Source organism: Glossina fuscipes, unplaced genomic scaffold, assembly GCF_014805625.2.
Source record: "Glossina fuscipes isolate IAEA_lab_2018 unplaced genomic scaffold, Yale_Gfus_2 90, whole genome shotgun sequence".
Classification (NCBI taxonomy): domain Eukaryota; kingdom Metazoa; phylum Arthropoda; class Insecta; order Diptera; family Glossinidae; genus Glossina; species Glossina fuscipes.
In genome coordinates this window covers 1227803-1245327 of record NW_023998444.1, presented here as the reverse complement: position 1 = coordinate 1245327, position 17525 = coordinate 1227803, and the positions used below count along the sequence as shown (strand labels likewise).

Genomic DNA, 17525 nt, shown 5'->3' with positions numbered 1-17525 from the left:
AAAAAATTAAAAAAAAAAATACTTTCCTCAGTTTCTTATTAATTGAAATTAAATCATCTCTCATGATCATCAAAATATTCTGTGCATTTATTTATACAAATTTTGAAATTATTCACACGACTGACTCATAATTACGAGTAATATTTGTTTGTTGCCAGTTTACAATTTTAATTCATTCATTTGTTTTTCGATAACGCTATTCTCTTCCGTATCGCTGCTTTCATTTGAGTTGCAAAATTCCGATTCACACGATTCGGTGCCAGCATCATCGGCCTCACCTTCGCCATCTTCCTGATCCTCAGATTCGTCTTCGCTGTTCGATGACGCTATATGTATATCGGTTATTAGTTCTCTAAGGAGTTCGCTTTCCAGATCAGTTAAACCTAAACCTAAATGCTTTTTAAAGATATCCAAAAGAACATTCTTTAAATTGTACGCCAACGTTTGCAGATGCGTTGCCGGGCATACGGTCACGTTTGTTATATAACGAATATAATCGTCTAGATAATAATAGTTAAAGACTGCTCTTTCGCTGCCATTGAATAATTCATGAGTAATTAGCAATTGTTTGACCAACCATTCGGAATGCATTTGCAATGCTTGAATGCAATCTTCAACGCAGTGACGTGAGAATTCATAATTACGATACAATGGATAGATAAGTGATCGTCTATAGAAACTGATTACCACATCACGTAAGCGATAAAATGGTTCAAAATAATAAAGTGTAGGTGTTAAAATACTGCGTGTCCATCCCGATTCACAATTCGCTTCATTGGTAGTGGATCTAGTGCGAAAAAAGTAAATTAAAATAATTCAAGAATTGGAAAAATATTAATGTTTAAATACCTTATATCATAACAAATAGCTAAGAGTATACTGATCAAGCCACAATCTACTTCCACTTGATCAAAATCTTTTGGCATTTTCATCATTTCCGGTTTACAAGTTAGATTATGCAATAAACTTTCTTCATCAGCAGTCAATGTGGTATCTAACGAATGAAACAGAACAAAAGTTATGACTATATTTGCCAGATCAGAAGGCATGTACATAAATTATAAGCGATTTTTTGTTTTGTAAATCATTAACATTTAAAAAGTTCTGATAAATCGTGATCGAGCCTTTGATAATGAAGTTAAGATACAACTCTCGTGTATCTTGACTTGTGATGTACATGGAAAACATATTTATTTGTCGAAGTATGAAAATGTATGGGTGATCTTCTTCTTCTTTTCTGAATTCCCATAACCAAAAAGATATAGTATATTTCTAAGGGAACTGAGTTCGAGAGTCGGCTTGAGAAAAATCTTCTCTATCAACAAATAGCAAAATAAAGACCTAGAAGAGAGGTTTAATAAGGATTCTTGAAATATATTCTTGTCTGCAAGATTTTCGAGAACTTGGAAAAGAAATTATAAATTATAAATAAAACGATATCTCCCCTTTCAATTTTTAAAGATATATCTTTTTTTGTAGAATTGTCACTAAGATCCGATAATAATTCCCTAACACTTGTATTATTTTCCTTTTCGTTCAGTTTTAACTTACCTTTAAAGTTTATATTAAATAATGCAGGATTATCATGTCCATCGGGTACTTGCAGCTCGACAAAATTCAACTTATACTGCTCACGCGAAAAATCGCGCATTTCGTGAATATTGCGATCAATGCTACGTTGTAAAGGCGAGGCTTTCGAGGGCTCCATTATGCGTGATATATTTTTTAAATCACACTAAAAAATAAAAACCGCTTCATTTACTTTCTTTCTTTTTGTACATTAAAATGTAAAAATACAAAACTTAACCTCAAAATTGCGTATTTTGCCATGAAATTTACTAGCGAAACCGTAATCAAATTTTGCTTCCAATTTAACAAAATCTTGATTGTCATCACTTAATTGTATGCGACAAAGGTCAGTAATGCGTTTTAATTTTCCCAAATCTAAAGGTCTCTCAATCGAATTGAAAGATTTCTTATCGTTCGAACGAATTTTTCTATTGTCCCGTCTTTCTTCTTCTTCATTCGCCGGCAAACAGGGTAATTGTAAAAAAAGCACGTGCTCCTTGTTATTATAAAATAGCATTAAATTTTTAATATCCTTCGCATCAAAGCGGCGATACGAGCGAAATCTGCAAAAACATTATGTATAGAAGGGAATTAAACTAAAAGGACGTCGAAATTTTTTTTGAAATACTCACTTGAACAATCTGACATCAATATATATCAGAAAATGATAGTCTCCCAAGAAGACGTCAGAATTTCGAACGTTAACTATTTCTCTTCCCGAACCGACGCAACTACTACTACTACCACCGGGTTCAGCTGAGCCCGTAGCCGGTGATGTTTTTTTTAATGGTACTTGCAAGTCACACAAATTTCCGCTATATTCACAAATTATTTTAAGTATATTAGACATCTCTTTGACAAACACTTATAGACGCGGCAAAGAATTATTTATAATGCAATGAAAAATTTTATTTCTCAAATTATTTCCTCGGTTTTACTTTTATAAAGGATTTCAAAAATATATATATATACGCACGTACATAGGTAATATAAAAAAAGAAATATGCATACATAGGTATATATATATATAGAGATATTTTTCCAAATGACATTAAATCTTAGCATAAAATGTAAATAAAAAACATATGTTCTACGACTATTTTTGAAGTTTTCTAACTGCAAGCTTTATTATTTTTTTTCCTTCCTCTTTTTTAGTTGGAATATGCTTCAGATAATTTACAGACATTAGAGGCTCTATTGTGATATATTGCTCTTAAGGAAAACAAGTTAAAAAATTTATAAAAAATTCAATTTTTTATTTATATAAGTTAACGAAAAGATAATCAAAAATGTTCTTCTTCATTATAAGCTGTACTCAAGGCACTTGCATGAATTATGATCAAAATACAAACCGCAAACAGCGCACTTTCATGAATTATAATCAAAATACAAACCACAAAAGTCTAAATTATCTAATTGTCTTTTTTATAATTATTTCCTTCATTTCTTTTATACAACACGATATTAATAAAAGACATTTTAGCGAAGACAAGTCCATAAATGTGTGAATAGTTAGTACTTTTATTATTTTAGCAAAGACAATTATGTGCGCTCTCCTACGTATGCAACGTAAAAATATGTAATCATATGGTAATAATTGGTTTGCAGGCTATCTTCAATGATATTAGGGAAAAATTAATTAGTTAAGTCTATTTTTCACTTGAAAGAGGCATTTATTATGGAAAATTATATGGGTTTGGCAGCGATCCACCCACCGACCCGTTTTTCCTACTTCTTTAACTTTAGGAATCCGTGTGGCATCTACACTGCACCGATTTGTACAAGTGGTGATCAGGAGGCGCCATGAGTCTGATAAGTACACTGGGTGTGGCAGAATTCCTCATTCGAGCTGCCGCAGTGGGTACAGCAAAAACAATGATAAAATAATTCATTTGTAAAAAAAAAATATTTAAAAAATTATGTATATAGGCACGAATACCGACTTGTTAGCCGCGTTTCTTGCCCGCTGAGCTACTCTTGCGCATATTTTGTTTCAACGCGGCATCAACAACAAGAAGAGAAGCAACAATTCACAAAAACGAAATAAAAATGCGTCTTTTTAAGCACTTTAAAATTTTATTTACTTTCTGTATGTGCTTTTGCAAAAGTCAGAGAGAGCTTTATAACGAACGTATAAAACATCTAAACTATGCCTTATAATTTCATATGAATCTTTAATTGGTAATATTTTATAAACGGTCAACAGTTTATCTTGCGACATTTTACCATAAATAGTGGCATATCTATTAAGTACCATATCCATAGTATCGCCTTCTCCTTTCAACCAATAATCACCAGTTATTCGGCCAGTATGATCGTCCAATGTACATTTAATCTTAGACCAGGTTCTTTCAATTAGCCGTACTATGGCACAAACACAAACCATATCAAAGGTCTTGCCATAAATCTGAAAATTGCCGCTTTCATCAAAATCAAGAAGCTGTTTGATCAGCACAGGTGCAATTAATCCTTCTTCTGGCTTTTTATCGGCTAACCAAGAGCCAACACGAGCGTTTTCAGCTAAAAAAAAAAAAAAAATTGGTAAAATTAATAACATGTTTACAATTATTATCATTCATTAACATTAACTTTTTCGTTGTATTTGTTGTAAAACTTTGTTTCAACTAGACGGCTGCGAACATTCCGCTGAAGAATATTTTAATAAAGACAATTATATTAGAGCCAATTGCAAATGGCCAAAGTGGCCTGGATCATGTGGCAGAACGTAGCTATTAATCAACGAACTGTGTATGACGAAAATATACTGATTCGTCCATCCATTATTGGTGGACTTCCTTATTACATTTTTTCATTTTTATTATTATTAACAAATAATCAATAAACGGAATATGACGCAAGTTTATCACAATCCATTCATTCGTCTTTGTTGGATTTCCTCATTGAACTTTTTCATTCTGAATGCGTATTTGCCTTAGTAATGTATTTCAGAGTGTGTGTATGTCATTTTGTCAAGTTATTTCATTACAATCTAATATCATATTACACATGCTCATCGTTAAATGCATTACTTCCGAAGACGTTGGTATTGTTATTGTACCAGCCTTAAATTCCCCAACGCGTCAAGAATCGATGAAAACGAGAAAAATTGCTATGAAGAAACGTCGAGAAATTGCTGAGGATGTTGGTATATTGGTTGGCCTCTGCAATTTTTTCGGCTGTTTTTTGGCATGAAACCTGTGGCAGTGATGCACTAGCTCACACATCATTGCGGGTAATTTTTTTTAGCCAAAAACCACATCGTAATCATGCCTCGGCCATAGTATTCACCGGGCCCCGTGTAACTTTTTCCTGCTCCCAAGACTGAAAAGACCTATGAAAGGACGGAACTTTGCCACGATTAAGGAGATAAAGGCCGCATCGCGGGAAAAGCTTAAGGCCATACCAAAAAGTGCATATTAGAAGTGCCTCGAGGATTGGAAAAAGCTCTGTCATAAGCTTATCATATCTAAGGAGTGTTACTCTGAAGGGAACAAAATAGTTATTGACGAATAAATAAATATTTTTCGAGACAGATAAGCAATCAACTCTTTTTTCTGAACACACCTCGTATTTGATTTTTTATTTCGTCTGCTGAGTACACTCATAGTAAAGTATTCATGCTATATCATTCGGATTATGATGTCGTTGTTGTTGTTTGAGAGGTAAAGTGCGTAGAATGCGTAAATGGTCAGTGCTTTGTGTCCGCTGTCAATGGGTTATTAGTGTTTGTGAAAATATTTGATTAGTTTTTCGTATTTCCTTTGTTCATTTCCTTTAACCAGCTATCAGTGTATGTGTAAGCATTGATATTTATGGTGTTGTGTTTACCTTTTAATTTCGGGGTTACCGTTACACGAGATCCTCTTTCAATTTGAACTGATGCTGCATTCATACCCATACTTAGGCATTTACGAAAGCGACAATTTGGGCACCAATTACGTCTAAGTTTATCTACCGGACATTGACCTTTCGCTACGGCTACGCATAAATAAATTTTTCTTTTACGTATGCTACGCTTAAAGAAACAAGAGCAACCATCACAACATTGAATACCGTAATGTTTACCGGAACTGTGATCACCACAAACCATGCATTTGCGAGGTGATAATAAATAGAAATCATTCGGTATATGCCGGTTAGCCATAACAATCCCACATTCAACACTGACCAGTAATAGTTGAAAATTATCGACTTTTATACATGCTTCCATCAACTAGTATAAGATAATTTTCTTCTATCCGGCAAATATTTATTTAACACTTAACAAACACTCCAGTTAAAGAGAGAGTGATACTTATATTTTTTCATTCGTCAATCTCGAGACAGGATTGTTTTTTTTTAATGATATGTAAATTTAATCGCATTTTGGATTTTCCTTTTTTTTTTTGATCAATTATATGGGAAAATATATTTACGTATTTGAAAGATGACATGAATTTTAACTGTAATTTTCATACATGGCGTTCGTTTGCCGGCGAATGGGGCAAAGAGAGCCTTAAAAACTTAATCAATTATTATATGAAACTGAGAGATTGAGAGTGTTTTATAACTGAGAAAATCATGTGTCCGTCCATCTTCAATATGAAAATAATAAAAACAGTTAAGCAAATTGTATTCGGTCGTGGTCGAATCTTTTATACCTATCAGCGTTATCTTAAAGAAGGCAAAAGGAGTGGGCGCGGCTGTTTTTTTGCGATTTACAAAATAAGAGTTTTTTTTTTCGCATAGGTGTGTGTTCGTTGTAGGCGTGTCCTTGTAAAAGTTTCCAATTCTTTTGGAAATTTGTAGGCGATATGTTCATTTTCTCCTTAACAGGAGAATGTTAACCGCACAGTTTACTACACAGTTGCGCAGGACAGAGTTACAGACGAACATGCTTAGTTGCATTTCAAATTGAAAACTGGCCAAAAATTCATGTACTTTATAGAGTTTAATTTGCTTTTGTGCTTTATAAATTTATTGAAAAAAATATTAAATTTTGATACCCTATACCTTGATACCCAATTTTTGAAAAAGAGACGTGCTCTCATTTTACATGGTACTGTGGTCGTGTCCTTCGAACGATTTGGCCTCACCAAACTGCGGGCAAGGACTTCCATTCTTAATTTTTACTACCAAGAGAATGTTTACCAGAAACATTACACAGATGCATAGACGGACAGATGGACAAGCTTAAATCGATCAAGAATATACATACATTGCGGGGTCTCTGATGCTTCCTCGTAGGCGTTGCAAACGTTTTGATAAAGAGAATACATCACTCATCTTTCGTCATAGCTGGTCTTCTAAATGGAGAATAGTTTAAAGCAATCATTCAATTGAACAGAAAATTACGTGGAAAGATTACTCGAACGTCTCAAAAGTGAAAAGTTAGATGGGTAGATGTAGGAAGACCAAAACGATATGATAATGTCTTATAAATAATAATTTTAGCCAAAGATTACTCGATAAAGTCACTAAGAAATAAAAAAATTCATCGAACCATCTTTGAAATGAAAAGCTGACCGCGTAATGATCACCAAGAAGTATGTTAGGCGGTTTTAGGGCTAAATGCGAAATGTTTAGTTGATTGTTAAGACATCTTATATGTTAACATGTGAGAGGTCAAAAATTTTAGATCTAGAAATCTGCAGAATGTATGGTTTGGAATCCTATGGGGCCTTGGGGTCTAGGAATATATATTTCCTTAGACCATTGTAGAATGTATGATTCGAACTGCTATGGGGCCTTGAGGGAAGCTTCTGCAGAGATTGCTTCGCCCCTTTTATAGCTAATGCAGGCAAAAAGCAAAATCACTATTGATTTGTTTTTTAAAAAAAGCAAAGGTAAACTGGCAGCCGTGCTTGTGATCTGAAATCCGCTAATAAACCACCAGGCAAGGCTAGCAATACGAAATATTCTTAAGATACAAAAAAAAAAAAGAAGCATTCATCTACGTTTCAAAACTTTCCGCAGAAGTCGTTTGCCCTTTTTATACTCTACATTATTTGCGGGGCAATACTGTGCGGATGTATACTACACTTGACGTGGATTTGAGATAGATCCACTTTTTATTATTTATATGTCATAGAAAGTGATTCGGAATCGATTTAAACATATCTGTTTGTCTATATGTCTTTTATTCTTTTGTGAATTTTTTGCAATAATTCGGTAAAAGTTGGTAGAGCGAAATGTCTTGATCCAAGGACGCATCAATTTGAAACTCATTCAGATCGAGCTACTTTTTCGTTCACTTTCCATATGAATTGTTATTTAGAAAAATGTAATAACTGTGCTAAGCGAAGTGTGTTGTAGGGTAAGTGTAGGACAGTGTAAGCCATTGCCCATTTATACTCATTTTAGTTGTAAATATTTTTAATTATTTTTAACTTTTCATATATATATATTTATTTATATTATAATTTCGCTTAAACTAATTCAACTTACTACGTACATACACATATAATTAACATACATATAATAATATCAATATAATTAATCTCACAAGTAATGCTACACACTACTATTGTAATAAAATTTATTAAAAATTCAAAAATCTTAACACAAAAGGACATTCTTGTCATAATATAAGGAAATTTTTTAAGAGTACTCTAAAGCTTATACACTTATGTAAGAATTGTTTAAAAAGGAAAAAAAAAAATTTTTTATATATATATATATATATATATATATATACAGAATAGAATTGTAATAAAAACTCGTTCAGTATTAAACTGAAACGCATAACATTGACGTGTTATAGTGCTTTTAATGCTTTTATATACACATTACTTTTTATTATTATTATTATTACTATTATTAAATTTAAAATATTTAATTTAATTTAATTTAATTTTTGATTTACATTTTAATATCTTATTTAAGAAGGAAGGAACTTTTTAATTGAAAAATTTATTTTTATAAATTTTTTTTTATTTTCATAGAATTTTTTCACTTTTTCTTGTTCTTTTTATTTTCTTTTTAATGAATTCTTTTTTTGAAAGGAGAATGCGTTATGCGGTCGACGATGAATTTTACAAGTCAACTTAAAGCTTTGCTTTAGAGAGAAATTTATATGAAATCAGCAAAAACAAAAAAAAAGAAAGAATAGTTTTACTTATAGGTAAATGGTGAAGAGAAAATCACTCTTGAAGCGAGCGGTATTCAATTTGCTTTCAATTTGCAGAAAATGCATAGACTAAAAGTGATTTATTCCGGAAGCATTATGTAATTCGGAAAGAAATGTCGTTTTTTTTTTTTGGCCAAAACAAAATCCGATTTCTTTATAGTTACACTCTACAACTCTCTTATTAAGTTAGTGTGAACGTATGTAACACGCAAGAAGGAATGAAGATAGATCCACCTTTTAGTATACCAATCGATTCAGAATCATAATCTGAATTGATCTATGCCTATGTCGGTCCGTCTGTCCATGCATGTTTGTGTTCAAGCTACAAGTCACAATTTTTGAAATATTTTGATAAAATTCGATACAGTGATGTGTTTTGACTAAAGGACAAATGGAATTGATAATCGTTCGAATCGTTCCCCGTATAAGGCGCTCTTCTGAATAGTCGTTATATCCAAAAAAAATTGAAATTTTCAAAATTTCTTGCCAAGTGAGTAAGCAGTAGTGTTTCGGCATTTTAAACTGGTATGAAAACTTTGGACCGGCTGGAGTAATTTTCGGAACCTCTCTCATATAAGCGTTCCTTTTGAAGCATGCTTCTGCGCGTTGTACAAAGGTTTGGAAAAAAAATGATATTATTATGCACTATAAAAATGAGTAGATGTGGGCGATTTTTTTTTTTTTTTTGCAGAGGTACTGCAGTATCGCCTATAGAATATGCGTCCAAATTTGTTTTAGATTTACTTGCTGTTCATGGGCAGTGCGCGAAAACCCTGTTTTTTTTAATACTTTTGAAAAACTGACTTGTTCTCACTTTACGTAGTGCCGTACAATACATGCCGTTTCAGTACAAACGTGCGAGCAAGAATTGTCACCGTTTGTGTCAAATTTAAAGTCGATCAGGAAAATGTTTACAATAGACGTTATAGAGGGACAGACTTAAATCGATTTACAATTTGGTGTGAACTAAAAATATATAAGCACTGTGGGGTCTCTGAATTTTCCTTTTAGTCGTTGCAAACGTTTTGACAAAGTGAATATACCTCTCATCCTTCGGGTAGGTCGAAAACAATGGAAAAACTTTCTTCAGATTTTACATAAATTCTCTAATCGAAAAACAATTCCTGCTATTAGAAATTACGAATAATTTCCAATAATTTCCTCTTATCGCTACTCAGAGATATAGAAATCGTTGAAATCTTATCGCTTATTAATGTGAAGAATTTTTTTTTTATTTTAATTTTTTGTTTATGCCTCCTGCGCAGCACTTGAAAGTAGTTTTTCATTTATTCTAATAAGCACACATTCACAACGAATTGCCTTTCGAGAGCGTTACGTAATTTAGTTAATTAATGAGTGCATTCAAAAGGTAAAGCTAATGCGTTCATTTTAATTCGCATTCAGCCATATAAGCCAGAGTAACTCAATTTACGGATTGTAGGAGAAAATTAACAGGCAACTAATGGACAAAATGTTGTGTTAATTGCCTTTATCTAAAAAGTATTTGTAGCAAGTTTTTGCGGCTTATGTTTTGCTCATGTTCGCTAAAAACTCAACATTTTTTTTTCATAGGCGGATTTACGCGATAACTTTAAACAAAAGTGAACTGTTGTAAGGCTTGGACTATCTATAACTTGGCGACATGTATTCTGAAGGATAGCTTAGGGGTGCACTGGAAGAAGTTGCTGCGAGCACCTCTTTTCTGATGGACTATTGCTAAAGAGGAAATACAAACCAGCTATTGTCATACTGCATCTGGTTACGTAAAGTACGTTGATATAGTAATCGTCGAGAGTATGGTTGCCGTTCGCCATGTCATATGTAGCACCCGACGCTAATATATCTTGAAGAAGGTTAGTCTGGTGTTGCCTAGCCGGGATTGTATGGTTGATCCGAAGGCAAGAGTGACGCGTTCTCGTGTAAAGTAAGACTAAAGACTTTATAGTCTAAATTTAAGCTCCACGGGGGTCAGCAACCCACTCGCAAAGTTACGAGTATTTGCGGATAGAGGTGAGAGCTCTGCTATATTGCAGATTAGTGCTTGCCGAGATCCTTCGGGCAAAGCTTGTATGCTTACAAACCTCGGTGGAAGCTAGTTTGTCCAACCTCCAGTTACGGACTCTCGGGGGTATCGTGGCGGTTGTGGTTTCTATCATTCCTATGGCGAATAATTAGGCCTCAACACTCCGCGGAATGGTTTTATTGGGCCATACACAATAAACATGTCTGGTTTCTCCAGTGTAGTTTAGATCTCTAGCTTATAGGGATTGTCTAACTCTCTGGAGACCGACGGTCACTCAAAATTAACACGTGTGTTATCGGGTACCGTGGGCTTAAACCTTCAAGGTGGTGTGCCCACGTTAAGCTCTCAGAGACATCTGTCATAAAGCGATTATTAAGAATAACACTATGTCTTCAGATATCAGAACCTAAGACTTTTTTACTTCGGATTTTACTTAAGAAAGAACGAAACCCTCCTACGCGGTGAGCGTAATGGACGTGAATATTGCAACATCGTCTTTGTAACAAAATTTTTGGTAACAACTATCTACCGCATAACGCTTCTTCTTCTTCTTCTGCTTTTTTTTTTTTTTTTTTTTGTAATCGTTAGTTAATCCTATAATAAGTTTTTGTTTATACATGTGTGAAAAAAATGTGATGTTTGCTATGCTACTTATTACACTTGTACACCTATGCTTTAATGAAAACCATTTAATATCCGTTTTTTTTCCCCTTACGCTACATTAACGAATAATTATCTTCTTCGTTTACTTTACATGTTAAACCTACGCAAATATGTTGATAACAGTGCGAGACGCGACAGAGAGGCAGGCATCCCTGTAATCGCCTTAAAATGAAAATAACAATTTTATGATTTATGGGCACGAGGAGGGAGGCTTGTAAATATTTTTAAACACTTAACCATTACAACAAAAACAAAAAATTGTACCTTCATATCAGTTTTCTATATAAGGCATTCACTTTATTTTTTTGCTTCATTTTCCTATTTTTCTCTTTCCAGCTATTATCTCTCAATAAATCCTCTTATCCTTAAGGTTAACTTAACTATTCATCTGTCTAAGGATTAAACACTTCAACGCTCCCTTTTTGCAATAGAAAAATAAGAAGAGAAAATGTAAAAAAGTTATGTCCGGCTGTAGACGAGTCTTCTGTACTCAACACTTTCAAGTGAGAAAACAAACTCGTATAAAATGAAATTTCAATACTAAATGGTATTGGGGAAAGGTGTATTATAGGTAGGTACGTCGTAGCTTCATTTATAGAATATAAAGAATTTTATTGCTGCAGTTTATGAGTCATAAGCAAGCGTCCGTTTTTACACCCTACACCATCTGCGATACACGGGCGTATTCAGTTTGCGCGGGACGTGTGCAGCCACCGGAAGGACATGAGATAGAATCATCTTTTACTAGAAATTTGTCTGCCCGTCCATTCGTCTTGTTGCAGGTAGCATTTTCCAGATATTTTGATGAAATTTGGTACACTTTTTTGGTGTGTCCGCCCGTCCGTCCGTCCTTTTTGGTTTCTTGTGACCTATAGATTGCAATCTTTGAGATATTTTAACGAAATTTGACATATTTTAGCCCAAAAGACGGAACGTTTTTGAAAAATGGTTAGGATAGGGCCACTTTTCGCCAATTTCCCATCTAACGCCTTATGTTGAAAAGTCGATATATGAATAGTTGTAACGGGACCATAGACACACGGTCAAATAGACAGTCATACGAACATTCTTAAACCAATACCGATCAAGAAGAAGAACAATTTAATACCGATCAAGGTTATATCTACTTTGTAGATTCATTGAAGTGTACTTTTAGATATTGCAAATCTTGTAACAAAATGACTACTTCTTCATACTTCGGTGGTGGGCATAAAAATAGGGGGTAATATTAATAATATATTTGTGGCTTGAACGTAATGGATACTACTAATTAAGTTATCTTAGATATATTTAAAGAGTTTACTACCTTGTTAATGTAAAAATAAAGAGTTTCACTAGCCTGCTAAGAACAAGATCGTTACGCTGAATCTTAACAACTTTACCTGCGGTATCGCAACGTAGAAAGTTCAATTAATCTTATAGCATATCTCTTTAAAACAACCTTCGGATAGGTTAAAATCGATTGCGTCTCTTTTCTACCTACTTAAAAGTGCCTCGACATTAAGACTTATCTCGGATTTCTTAGCTGTTAAGGGATCATCGGCCGGCGTACTTTGGGTGGAAGTGACTGATGCACTTGTAGTGGCGGTTGAAGCATCTGTAGTCGGGCTCTCCATCACGCCAGTTATATAACTGATGCCATTTAGAGAGCGGGATGGAGCCGGTGAAGTAGGAGCCGAAAATAAAGTCGACGTTTTAGTTATTTGCTTGCCTTGAGTTTGTAGCTGTGGTGGTGATATACTGCCAGTGTATTGTATAGGCTTATGAAGTGGTGGAATTGATGTTTCTATCGTCGAAGGTGGACTCTTATTCATATTGCTATCCAAACTGCTGTGCTGTTGCGAGGAGGCTGGTGATAAAGGAATTTCTTCGATTTTTTCTAAATCCTGAGCTATGGATGATGAATTCTGTTTATGTATTCTCGCCAAGCTGACCTTAGGACTGCGCGAATTTTCTTGCAGTATAGGAATATCAAGAAGAGATGACTTAGTTGATAGGGAGAGTGTATAAGAGGTTTGCAGGGACGCTTGATGTGGATGTTGATGTTGCAACTGGTATTCGCCTTTATTATGTGTGTCGTCACGATCCAAACTGAATTGACGTCTAAGTAAACGTGAGGATCCCGGTTTCTCGAAGCGTGGACCAGCACTGTGCAAATTAATTACATTGGCTAAAACGGTGGTGGTATTGCCGCCTGATCCGCTGCCACTACTAGTGCTGTATATATATTTTCCGTCGTAAAATTGTGAAAGGTTACTTTCACTGGGACTTAAGCATTTGTAGTGATTGTAGGGTGAGCTGAGGTCGAGCATTTCTTCAATTTTTTTGTATAAACGGGAAGAAGAACCACCAGCAGAATTAGGCAGTCTATTAAAACTAACAGTAGAGCAAAGAAGATGTTCAGGTACATTAGCAGTTGAAGTTGCATCCGAAATTTTCCTAGATTGAGGACTACTACTAGGCGTCTTACTTGGAAACTCTGGACACAAATTCATATTCGGGCTTATCGTAGTTGTTGAATTAGAATCCAAGGAATACGAGTTTTGCAAATGGTTTGAACTTACTTCCGCATTAGCGGGCGGAGTAATTTCCACTTTTACCTCAACAGCTTCACCGGCTAAGGAAGATGATTGACTGGACGAAGGATTTGTACTATTACGCGACTTATTAGCAAGAGCTTTAAGAGTTATCGAATTACGTATTAAGGATTCGTCTAATCTAAAATGTACGCTAAGGGTAGTTAGGAAATTCAATGAATCTTTGCAAATGAAAAACCTACCCATGAGATTCTCTATCCCAGAAGAGATCAGGTTTCGATATTTAAAGAAATTTAATTTTCTATATGCTTGTTATAAGGATTTAAAATTACATACTTACCCAATCGGTGGGGGATTAGGCAAAGGTTTATCGAAACCCTTCTTACCCAGCAACCAAAATGTGTTCATCATACCTTTGCCTTTGATATCAATAAGACCCCTTGGCTCAATCATGTATCCGCCCCGGGTCTCTAAACGATCTCTTGTCTCTTGGGACATATGTATACGCCAAGAGGAACCTAAAACAACGCAAGTAAATATTGGAATGAGTCGAAATCTGGAAAGGAAATTATTTGCCTGTAGATTCCATCCGAGAAGCGGTGTTGACAGTGTCGCCGAAAAGACAATAACGTGGCATAGTAAGACCCACCACGCCCGCACAACAAGGGCCTGTGTGCAGACCAATTCGCAATTGGAGCGGTACTCCAGGCAAATGTTTTACATTAAAACGGCCGCTTTGATGCAAAAGATCCAAAGCCATGGTTGCTATTTGTTCCGCATGATCGGGTATGCGAACCGGTAAACCACTCACCACCATATAAGCGTCACCTATAGTTTCAACCTATACAACGAGAAAGATAAAATATTTACCTGCAAAAACATTTCCGATTTATACCTTATAGACGTTGTAGGCATTAATGGTGGCATCGAAAATCGTGTAGAGATCATTGAGTAGATCAACAACCTGTACGGGGGTGCAATGAGCGGCTATTGTTGTAAAACCAACAATATCGCTAAAATAAATGGTAACATCGGAAAATTCTTCCGGTTCCACAGCTAAACCCATTTTTAATTTTTCAGCCACAGAACTATGAAAGAGAACTCGAAGGGCTTCAAAAAATTCGTTAAAAAGTTCTTAGAAGAACTAACCTGGGCAACATACGATTTAGCAGTTGTTCAGTCTTTTTTCTTTCCATATCTAATTGTTCGGTACGTTCACGTATCAGTTCCTCCAGATTATTGGAATATTTTTCCAACATTTGAAACATCGTATCGACAAAATTCACTTTACGACCATGGTTTAGCAATTTGAAGCGTTCATAAACTCTTTAATATACCGCAAGCATGTTCATCAACGTCCACATCATTATCATCGTCATCGTCATCGTCATCACCAAGGACGTGGAGATTGAAATTCCATATACACACACACACACACACAGACACACACCCGCAGACATATGTTTAGATGCATGCACAGAACATTTCATTTGTAATAAGCGTTTTCAATGTTTATTATGAAAAAAATGATTTAAAAGCAGAAAGGATGAGAGAGAGAGAGAGAGAGAGAGAGAGAGAGATAGAGAGAGTGAAAAGTTGAAATAAAGTTTTTTCTCTAGTAATAATGTGCTAATAAATTTTAAAATAATTCTAAAAAACTAATTTCCGTCTAAAACGAAATTCACTTTACTTACGAGTTGAAATCTGGCCTCATCTCTGGCTGCTCGGCCCAGCACTGACGCATTATGTTAATCGCTTCGGGCGGTGCGGCACCCTTTGACACTGATGGCCGTATCAATGGTGGTGGTTTTTTTATTTTAGCTATTATCTCATCGGCCGACAATGATAGCATACAATACGGTTCACCTCTGACCACCACTTCCTGCATAATTATGCCAAATGAATACACATCACCCGCTGGGGTACCCATTAACGTTCTAGCATGATGAGTAAGATAATAGGAGTAATGATGATGATGATGATGGTGTTGTTGATGTTGTTGTTGTTGCTGTTGTTGATGTGTATGCGAGGGCGTTGGTTGTGGTTTCATGGCACGCAACAGCTCAGGTGCTGTCCACAATAATTCTTTTGCTGTACGTTGAGGTGATTGTATACCTTGTGCCTCATAGAAAAGCGGCAAACCGTAATCGGTTATTTTGAGCACCCAACGTGCATCGACCACGCAATTACGTGAAGTCAATGTACCGTGAATACGCAGAGGCGAACTATGCAAATATCGCATACCACGCACTAAATCTGTCAGTAAACTTAAACGAAACGACCAATCCAATTTGATTTCGTCCATAATCAGAACATCTTGCAATGAACCGCGCGAACAAAAATCGAAAACCATGGCAGTACGATTGGGATCGGCAAGCCAACCTATAAAATTTTTAATTTACGAGAAATTTACTTTAAACGCGAGTGCATCACCAATCGTTTTACCTATTAAAGGATTAATGTTCTCATGTCGTAAACCATGAGCCATTACCAAAAGATCCATGGCTTTGGCTTTGAGTTCCGTTGAACCATTCATTTGTATTTCCTTCAATTGCACTAAATCGCCATTGTATCGAGCTCTCATATCCAGTAAAGCCGGATTATGTCGGGCAAGATGATTGGCACCGGTGTTTGACGATTTCCCATTTGTTGTTGCATTATTAACACCAGCCGAACTGGCTGCATTAGTGGATGCGCCGGGTATTATGAAACCCAAATTTTTCAACGATCCAATTGAACCTTTCAACAAATCTGGCTTATCAACTTCGGGACCACCGAATTCTTGTAATTGCTGCAACCAACAACGCAGCATGGCTTCGATTCCGTCATCCACCTGAGTGAAAGAGAACTTTTAAAAGACACTCACAATCGCCCAAAATCATTTAACTTACTCTACGTGAATCGACGGGAAAGACAAAATCATTGGCCGATAAGACAATCTTGTTGGGTCCCTTGGATAAACGTTTTTTTAGCAAATAGTTTCTGAAAAAAGAGCAAGGACAACGTGTGGTAAGCTTTAAAGTAATTCTTCTTATTCTTGAAGAAGTCAGTTAAACACTTCTTTTCGGTTTCTTCGTCTGTTCTTTATTTAATAGTTATAAACATTTATAGGTAGGAAAATAAACCAATTTTTGGTAATCTATTAGTTAATAGCCCTCAGATGTGAGGTGAGCTATCGCTTAGCTAAATAGTTTGGAATCGCGACTATCAAGTCAGCATGACCGGCTTTACGTCTCATTGATAGAGCGTACTTTAATTGCGATTGGTTTGCGAGCCTAGCTACAATGAGTCTTCGATCGGAAATGGTATAATACTTATTGATAATCTAGAAACAGGCCTTTCAGGCAAAGGCTAGTCTCTATTTCTTTCTTCTCTCCGCTTCTTTTTGATCATGATTATATTTTATTTATCACCCGCGTAATATGTACATATACATGGGACGTCGTCTAAACATATATTGCTATTACATATATATATATTTATATTTCTATGGGCTAATATGCCTTAAACTTAAATAAATGTCTGAAAGAGATGAAGTTACGGATAAAAATGGGCAATAGGCATCGCAATAAGCGCCCTGTGTAAGTCCAAGAAGTTTTTCTTTATTCCTTACACTACATGTGCT

General features: G+C 35.3%; 3 protein-coding genes across 4 annotated transcripts in view; all 3 read right to left on the bottom strand.

The window, feature by feature from the left end:
* Positions 1-24: 24 nt before the first annotated feature.
* On the bottom strand, positions 25-2523 carry LOC119638486 (protein SHQ1 homolog). The gene is made up of 5 exons (XM_038035295.1): positions 2202-2523; positions 1808-2132; positions 1552-1735; positions 850-994; positions 25-787 (listed from the first exon to the last, which is right to left on the bottom strand). The coding sequence occupies exons 1-5, from the start codon at positions 2417-2419 to the stop codon at positions 160-162; spliced, it is 1500 nt and encodes a 499-aa protein (XP_037891223.1). The 5' UTR covers positions 2420-2523; the 3' UTR covers positions 25-159.
* A 1126-nt stretch (positions 2524-3649) lies between these two features.
* LOC119638560 (nuclear receptor subfamily 2 group F member 6) lies at positions 3650-5713 on the bottom strand. The gene is made up of 2 exons (XM_038035428.1): positions 5398-5713; positions 3650-4089 (listed from the first exon to the last, which is right to left on the bottom strand). Exons 1-2 carry the CDS (start codon positions 5711-5713, stop codon positions 3650-3652), a joined length of 756 nt encoding a protein of 251 aa, XP_037891356.1.
* A 5407-nt stretch (positions 5714-11120) lies between these two features.
* The window catches only part of LOC119638485, an 82492-nt gene continuing 76087 nt past the window's right edge, over positions 11121-17525 (bottom strand). The window contains exons 6-14 of one of the 2 annotated variants that reach the window (XM_038035293.1): positions 16792-16882; positions 16346-16733; positions 15595-16282; positions 15050-15226; positions 14796-14988; positions 14477-14741; positions 14241-14418; positions 14143-14154; positions 11121-14081 (exon numbers count right to left, since the gene is read on the bottom strand). In XM_038035293.1, coding sequence (XP_037891221.1) covers positions 12839-14081; positions 14143-14154; positions 14241-14418; positions 14477-14741; positions 14796-14988; positions 15050-15226; positions 15595-16282; positions 16346-16733; positions 16792-16882 — 3235 coding nt within the window. In that variant the 3' untranslated portion in view covers positions 11121-12838. Of the gene's footprint in view, positions 14082-14142; positions 14155-14236; positions 14419-14476; positions 14742-14795; positions 14989-15049; positions 15227-15594; positions 16283-16345; positions 16734-16791; positions 16883-17525 lie in introns of both variants that reach the window. The other variant, XM_038035294.1, reaches the window with a different exon arrangement.

Bases quoted from the DNA above. Each gene is read 5' to 3' on its own strand.
- LOC119638560 (XM_038035428.1), bottom strand. From the start codon at position 5,713: ATGGCTAACCGGCATATACCGAATGATTTCTATTTATTATCACCTCGC. The intron at 4,090-5,397 runs GTAAACACAACA...TTTTTTTTTTAG, and splicing joins GGTAACCCCGAAATTAAAAG to CTGAAAACGCTCGTGTTGGC.
- LOC119638486 (XM_038035295.1), bottom strand. From the start codon at position 2,419: ATGTCTAATATACTTAAAATAATTTGTGAATATAGCGGAAATTTGTGT. The intron at 2,133-2,201 runs GTGAGTATTTCA...ATGTTTTTGCAG, and splicing joins ATTGATGTCAGATTGTTCAA to ATTTCGCTCGTATCGCCGCT. The intron at 995-1,551 runs GTAAGTTAAAAC...TTCATTCGTTAG, and splicing joins ATTTAATATAAACTTTAAAG to ATACCACATTGACTGCTGAT.